Source organism: Bos indicus, chromosome 4 (genome assembly GCF_029378745.1).
Source record: "Bos indicus isolate NIAB-ARS_2022 breed Sahiwal x Tharparkar chromosome 4, NIAB-ARS_B.indTharparkar_mat_pri_1.0, whole genome shotgun sequence".
Taxonomy (NCBI): domain Eukaryota; kingdom Metazoa; phylum Chordata; class Mammalia; order Artiodactyla; family Bovidae; genus Bos; species Bos indicus.
In genome coordinates, this window is record NC_091763.1 from 64,194,488 (window position 1) to 64,202,855 (window position 8,368).

The 8,368-nt window shown below is 46.2% G+C and overlaps 1 protein-coding gene across 1 annotated transcript in view; it reads right to left on the minus strand.

The window, feature by feature from the left end:
* FKBP9 (FKBP prolyl isomerase 9) overlaps nt 1-3,742 on the minus strand; it is a 43,447-nt gene extending 39,705 nt beyond the window's left edge. The window contains exon 1 of the mRNA XM_019958791.2: nt 3,368-3,742. Coding sequence (XP_019814350.1) covers nt 3,368-3,600 — 233 coding nt within the window. The 5' untranslated portion in view covers nt 3,601-3,742. The remainder of the gene's footprint in view (nt 1-3,367) is intronic.
* Nucleotides 3,743-8,368: the final 4,626 nt, after the last annotated feature.

The following is an 8,368-nucleotide window of genomic DNA, read 5'->3' on the forward strand; positions in this document are numbered from 1 at the left end:
TCACCTACAGTGTACCCTGCTTCCACCATTCCATTGTCTGCACTGCAACCACGGGGACTTTTGTATAATAAAATGCAGTTCTGGTCTCTCACGCCCGTGATTAACTCTTCAATGGCTTCCCATTGTCCCTAGACAAAGACCAAACTCCACAGCCAGGCAGAGGAGAGCTCTCAAAAGTTGACCCTGTCTCTCTGACCTCCTTTCACCTTCTCTTTTTCCCTTCCTGTCGCCCCTCTACGCCCACTCCAAGCTCGGGCCATACTAAGCAGCTTTCACATGCCCCCTCTTCCAGGCCTCTGCATATGCTCTTCCCTCCACCACTCACGCCTTTTCTTCTCCACCCCCACCCCCAGCCCTCATCCCTCAGTTCCTCCTGGTAAATTTTAATCCTCCTCAGATTTTATTCCTGCTGTCCCAGAACTTCATCTTGACCAGCCCCCAACCAGGCACACATACAGACACACACACCAACTTCCCAGGTGGCACTAGAGGTAAGGAACCCACCTGCTAATACAGGAGATGCAGGAGACACAGGTTGATCCCTGGCTCTGAAAGATCCCCTGGAGAAAGGAATGGCATCCCACTCCAATATTCTTTCCTGGGAAATCCCAAAGACAGAGGAGCCTGGTGGGCTATAATCCATGGGGTCGCAAGGAGTCGGACACAACTGAAGTGACTTTACACATCCTAGAACTCCATCCTGACCAGTCCCACAACCAGACACAAACACACCAATACACACAACATATAGTTAAACTTTCTGGGTGGTTCCAAAGCTCCTTGCCATTCTTCCATCATACACGAGTGGACTACAGACTATAAACATGAGACTCTGGCACTAAACTGCCTAGATTCGAGGCCCTACTACACCACTTAGTAATTATCATCTTGGGTAAATTACTTGAACTTTCTGAGCCCCGATTTCTTCATGTGTAATGAGATGGTGTTGTATTGTGAGGTTAAAAGAATTCAGTGTAGTTCATATATGTAAAGGCACAAGGTAAGAACTATCTGTGAATTCTATGTGAGAGACAGAAGTGTGTGCTATTATTCTTTCTGTACTTAACACAGTGTACAATTGTCTGGACAATAGCCAGAGTGCAGGGAGGGAACACCATCTTCAGAGGCAGACACTGCATACACATTTGCAGAATGGATGACAGCTCATCTGTATTTCCACTGTCCGTGGGTCAGGAAGATCCCCTGGAGAAGGGAATGGCAACCCATTCTAGCATTCTTGCCTGGGGAACTCCACGGACAGTGGAGTTTGGCAGGCTACAATCCATGGGGTTGCGAAGAGTCGAACATGACTGAGCAACTCTTTCTCTTTTCACTTTTACATTGCCTCACAGTGGCTGCCATTCTAGCAGGTAGAAAGTATTAGATGATTTGTTCCAGTGGGAATTATTAATTAACATCAGCATAAGAAGGAAAGCCTTAACTATTTTCTAACTAGTGAAGCAAAAGAAGATATACAAATGGCCAATAAACTCATGAAAAGATGTGCAGCATCATTGACCATTGGAGATTCATGAATCAAAACCATAATGACCTACTATTTCATATCCACTAGGATGGCTATAATCAAAAAGGCATACAATTACAAGTGTTGGTGAGAACATGGCGAACCAGGAACTCTCATATACTGCTGTGGGATTGTAAAATGGTGCAGCCACGTTTGAAAACAAGTTTGGCAGTTCCTAAAAAAGTTAAACATAGTTACCATAGGACCCAGCAGTTCCACTTCTAGGTATATATCCATAAAAGATGAAAACATACGTCCACACAAAACCTAGTATGTGAATGTTCATAACATTATTATTCATAATAACCAAAAAGTGTAAATAACTCAAAAGCCCATCAGCTAATTAATAGATAAAATATGATATGGAATATTATACAGCCATAAATAGCAATAAAGAGCTGATACATGCTACAGCATAAATGAACCGACCTTATGTGAAAGAAACCAAACCCAAAGGCTGCAAATGGCAAGATTCCATAAAAAGAAAGAAGATTAGTGGTTACCTAGACCTGGAGGGGAAGAGAGTGATTGCTGATGGCTTTCTTTTTTTGGAGTGTGGAAAATATTCTAGAATTAGAGAGTTGTGACGATTTTCACAACTCTGTGAATATACTAAAAAAAAAAATTGAATCATACACTTTAAATGGGTGAATTGTATGGAAAGTAAATTATATCTCAATAAACCTGTATTAAAAAGAAGCAACTGAAACAATATGAGAATGAATATTTCTCAGTGCTTGCTATGTGCTACATCAAATACTAACCAGCTTTTGTATATACACTCACTGGAATTTTTTAAAAGGCAAGACTAAGAGTACCTTTTAAAAGATAACCTCACGAATGAGCTTAGCCCCGCCTCAAGCACAAAGCAGATACTAACAAATTGTTCTCTTTACTTAGCCTGGTGATTCACGAAGAGAAGTGTGGACACAGACCTAGGACCGTAACAAAGTCTGGGGAAGGAGAGCAGCTTGGAGCTGGAGAAGGGGCCTGTTAACCCTAATGCTAAACTGGGGAAGCTGGGAGAGGTGCTGTGATCTCGCTGCAGATTCAAGGGCAGGAACTGTGGACACCAGCCATGGGGCAAAGCTGAGTGACTTGCTCTGGACGACCTCCTGCCTAGTAAGTTTTTCTTAAGGCCATAAGGGGAGGGCGGTAGTTAATGGGCACAAATCCTGGACTTGGATTATTCGGGTTTCAAAACGATCTCGCTTAAACAAGTTTCTCAGCCTCCATGGACTCAAGTTATCTCACTGGCAAAATAAGGGTAATGATAATACCTACACAGAAAACTGTAGTTAAGAATTAAATAAATTCGTTATATGGAAACCACTGAGAACTACCCTGTAACAACTGTAACAATCCATAAATGTTAGCGGCTGTCGCCACCTCCATCGTCATCATCATCGAGAGGCATGAATGACTTGACACTCAAGGGCCTTGCCGGAAGGAACAGTCAAGGAAGACAGACAGGCGGACACTAACATTTACTCTCGGGGGTCGGCTAGGGGGCTAGCTCTTTACGAAGATTTCGCGCGTGTTACTGCGCAGGGTGGAGGAGTGGGTGGTCTGCACCAACCCCGCTGCGCAAGTTCCCAGGAGGATTCCAGCCCACCAGGCGAGCAAAAGGGCCGGCAGGCTCCAGGGCCCCCGCAGCCCCCAGGCTGAAGGGATGAAGGGTCGGGGAAGCTTTGGGGTGAGAATAGGGAAAGGGAGGAGCGGGGGTTCGAGGGGCGGAGCTGGGGGAGGTCCGTCGGGAGGGAAAGGCCTGTCCGGAGACCGGGAAGCGGGAAAACGGGCGCTGCAGCCTCAGAGGTCCGGCTGGCGCGCGGGGCGCGGTACCTGGAGTCGAACTTTTGGCCGTCGGGGAACGTCCCCACGTAGTGGTAGCGCACGAAGTCGCCGCTGCGCACGGTGCGCGGACACTCCTCGGGCACGAAGCGCCGCTCGATCTGCAGCTCCGAGTCCGAACCCAGTCCCAGGCCCGCCACAGGGGCCGCCTGCCCGGTCACCCAGAGAAGCAGCAGGAGCAGCGGCGGCGGCGGGGGCCGCCAACTCCGGGCCCTGATAGCCATCGGGGGCGAGGAGAGGAGGGGGCGCGGCGGGGAGCCGCGAGGGCGCACGGAGCTCGGGCGGCGCGGTTCGGGCCTGGATGTGCGGCGGCCTTTGCAAACGTGGAAAAGACTCCCGGCTCTCCCCGGGCGGCAACAGCCACCCCTCTCTCCCGCCCCCCGGCCCCCGGCCCCCGCCCCCCGGCCACATCCGAGGGAGGGGAGGAGCCGCGGCCGCGCGCCAGGCCAGCCCTGGTGCGCCCTGCGCCGCCCGAGCGGGTCCGGTCCAGTGAGCTGGCCAGCCCGGGGAAGAGGCGGGCCTTCTGGAAGTTCAAAGGGACCAGTCCCCGAGAGAGAAATCAAGAACTCTTTGGGATTGGGCTGCGATCTACAGTTAGAAGAGACTTTTCTGGCCCAGGCAAACCCGCGGATCTCTGCCTACCCCTAGAGACTCCGGATTTAGGGCCCCTAGAGGCTCCTACGTGGCCGCGGATCCAGTTACCCTTTGCTGATTTGGGAAGGGAGGAAAACTGTTTTTTAAAGAAACTTACTTTCAGGGCTGGATTCTACGTTGAAACAGACTGAAGCCATCTTCGAGATTTCTTTCCCCAGGATTTTCTTTTAATACTTAGAGAAAGGGGAGACTCCATGACAGTTGCTCAGACAAACGTTTTAAGATGTTGTGAGTGATAATTATTAGCAAACATCCCACATGGTCCCACCCCTGTGACTAAGCTAGTTAAGACTTCACATTACAGACCCAGATTCTGTGGGAAAATTTACTAGAGTAGTTAAATGCATTCTTAGTTTTGAATTGTTTGTTCTTATTTATTGAAACTTGGACTAATGAAAGCAAGTCACCAAAGGTTTGTCAACTTGTTTGGGAAGCAAACAATCCCAATACCAAAACCTGGCAAAGATAGCAAGGGGGAGAAAAGCTGGTTACCCACCTAATCTCTAACTAGAAATGCAAAAATGCTAACAAATGGTGAGTAGATTGAATCCACCTTATTAAAGGGGAAAAAAAAAATGTGGACTATCTAGGTGACCTGCAAATTAAGTCAGTGTCCTCTGTAAGATGAAGATAAAATGTGATAATTTTTTAAAATTATAATTATTAGAGCATTATAGATTTTATTAGATCCAGGATCTAATGAGAAGCTACATGTAGCACTAAAGAAACGTCCATTATTCCTAATAGAGCTTATTTTATTGAAATAGAAAACCTGCTAATACAATTCAACCACTGGTAAGTTGAATTTGTGGTGATGACTTGCTTATTTCTATGTACTTTTCATTAGTTCTTTATGCTTTTTAATCACTCTGCCAGGTTTTACACAGAAACAAACCAAAAAGTCAGCCTGGTTCCAGTCAGGAATCTTGCACTCCCTTGTGACTGTGGGCAACACATGGCACCTAGCTGGGCCTCAGTTTCTTCATCTGCAAAATGAAGGGGTTGATTTCTAAGATTTCCAATCCTAAAATTCTGTGATCCTGTAAGAGAGGAGACACTCCAGCATGGAAAAGAAGACAGACACAGTCAGGCAGTGATTGCCACTTCCACTTTGCCTTGTAGTGCTTCCCAGTGGCTTGATTTCTAGTCATTCCTTTTATTTTATTTATTTATTTATTGGCCATGTTGCACAGCCAGGGATTGACCTTGGGCCCACAGCAGTGAAAGCAGTGTCCCCAACCACTGAACCACCAGGGAATTCCCTTGCTTTTCCTTTTTAAATGTTAATTATCGATCAAACAGTATGTGTGCTCTACAATGTCTCTTTAAATCCTAACCAACATTCTTTGAATTGGATTTCTGTAGCAATCTACCAAAGAGAAAATTTACCTCTTGGCATTACTGATAACATCAACCTAAGAACTGATAAAGTCAAGCTGAAATTTAAAAAAAGAAAAAAGATTTCCATTAAACTTCTGGGGGTGACATTGTGAGAACTGGCCAAGTTTAAAAACTGAATCCAGTCAAGAAGAGTCAACAGTAGACTAAAAGCTCAGAAAGGTAAAGATAGGGGGAAGAGGTAGGTTGGTGAGAGACAGGAACCAGAAAGAAGGGAAAGGTACTGGAACTTTTTAAAAGGGTGGGGGGAGAACTCTTTCCCGTTACTGCTGGCTCTCCCAGATGCAGGGCCCTCTTTATGCTCCCAGACAGCTCACCGTCTTGAGATTTGCCATGCTATCGAAGTCAAGGACACCTCAGAAACGGAAACGAAAGCCTGTGTATGGCCGGAGGACCAAAGCGTCAAACGGCCCCCAATTGCTGAGACAGCTCTCCCCTAACACCCCCAGCACCAGCTTAGCCTGCAGGTGGTTCCCGGAAGCCCGGAGGAACACAAGACAAGGTATGCTCTTTGCAATGACGTTTTCCAACTCAATTCCTGGTTCATAAGAAAGATGTTGATTTCATAGAGGTAAATCTTGCCATGGGCCACCTTACAGAAATCTTAACTTTGCCTTCCAGAGCTGGTTTGTTTCTTCTCCAGGGAGGATGTAGGTCTGCATGCAAATATATCTTTTCCTTTGCAGTTGAGCCTCTGTCTCTCCTTCTCTTGCATTTGGTGGTTTCTCTTTGGAAGCTGAATTGACCAAATTGAGGTTGGGTCTTTGAGCAGCTAGTGGAAAGAGAGGAGTGGGCACAGAGGTTAGTGGATGGGTGAAGAGGAAAGGCCGGTGGGTGCTTTATCAGTTGAACCAGGATCATGGCTAAAAGCACTCCTCCACAGCACCAGGCTCCAACATGGGATGGGCACAGATGCCCAAGAGCAGTCATAATCACCCTTGAAAATCCCTTAAGTCACTTTTGTTACCTTTTTAAAATCCAGTTATCTTCCAAGGTAAGAACAAGATTACCTAATTGAGTACAGTTGAATTGACTGTTGTGTTTAGAAATGTCATTACTTTTCCCTCCTTCAAAAAAAAAAAAAACAAACTTCAAATCTGGAATCACCCCAGTCCAGAGCTGACGTTGTGTAAGTTAACATGAAAATACTGAGCATTTGTTCTATCTCTGTAAAACTTGTAAGATCTTTTTCCTCCCTTGGTTTAATCTGAGGCTCATGGCCCTTACTCCCATCCCTTTGAAACTGACATTCTGGGCCTCACGTAAACACCATCTTCAGCTTCCTTCTGCATATTTTTTTTGTAGTCCCACATTCCTTGGATGGGCTTCCCAGGCGGCACAGTGTTTAAAAAATACCCACCTGCGAATGCAGGGGACACAGGACACTCAGTTCGATCTCCAGGCCAGGAAGACCCCCTGGAGGAGGAAATGGCAACCTACTCCTGCATTTCTTTCCTGGGGAATTGCATGGACAGAGGAGCCTCATGGGCTACCGTCCATGGGGTCACAAGAAAAAAAATAAATAAATAAAAAAAATAAAAGGGTGGGGGGAGAAGCAAGAAATATAGCAAGAAGGGAAAAATAGAAGATGAGAATCAGTGAGAGAACAGAGCCAAGGAACAAGAGGATGTGTGACACAATCAGAGGCAAGGACACAATAGGAGAAATATACAAAAGGTCTGAGGCCGGGATGGAGGTGTGGAGCATCCTGGAGGAAGAACTGAAGGGGGATTTGAAACAGGATCCGTCTGAATGAGTATCAGAAAACTAGGTTCTTTCTCAGTTCAGTTCAGTCACTCAGTCATATCTGAGTTTTTGCAACCCCATGGACTGACCGCAGCACGCCAGGCTTCCCTGTCCATCACCAACTCCCAGAGCTTGCTCAAACTCATGTCCATAGAGTCAGTGATGTTACCCAACCATCTCATCCTCTGTCGTCCCTTTCTCCTCCTGTCCTCAATCTTTCCCAGCATCAGGGTCTTTTCCAATGAGTCAGCTCTTCACATCAGGGGGCCAGAGTGTTGGAGCTTCAAAGGTTCTTTCGATCCAGCTCCATACAAGAAGTTAGTGGGAAAATTACAAACATAATCTGGCAAGTAAAGCGGGGCACTAAAGAAAGAATTCCACTTTTCATTGAGCCTGAAATAAAGAAGGATTCATGCATGAATCAGAACTTCCAAAAGCAGTAAACCCTGGAGGCTAAGCTATGTAAGCTATTAACTTTAGCTTGGTACACACTGAGCTGGGGATAAAAGAGAAGGCCAGTATTCATCTGAACTGACCTGAGGCAAATGTGAAGTAGCAGTGTCTTCTCTCCCTTCCCAGGATTTTCCAAAAAATTCTCCCACCTTCAGTATTGGACAACACACCTGGAGTTGCCATGTGATTTGATGGAAAATCCTGGACTAGAAATCAGACCGACCTGCTTGTAGGGCCAGCCATCCCCCTATTCTCTGAGCATCACACTCCTTATTTGTAAGATGTCTTGCCTATCTCCATAGAGTTTCTGTGGATCAAGTGAAGCAGCTTAGGAGGGGTGGGAATCTGCAAAGTAATATGGAAATGTAAGGAATAACATTTATCTATGAGTAATAGAAAACTCAGCTCAAAAATTACTTAACCCATATGTACTATCTCTTAGAAGAGGAGGTCTGGATGGGAAGCAACTGTAGGAGTGGTTAATGAAGTGTCTCTAGAACAACCTCAGGTGCTCTGATGCCTTCTTGCCGGGGACCAGCCCCGGCTGATCCAGGGTATTCGAAGCGGGGACGGCGTCGGCGACCTATTTATTTAAATATTTTATCAAAGATATAAAGAGTGATAGGATGAGGATAGCTCAGTAGGAAAATTCAGTGGAGAAAAGAGGCTGAGTAGCTTGGTGTACGCGGGAGACCAATAAAACTTCAAGACAAGAAGTTTGCACCACTTACGTAGGCCGCA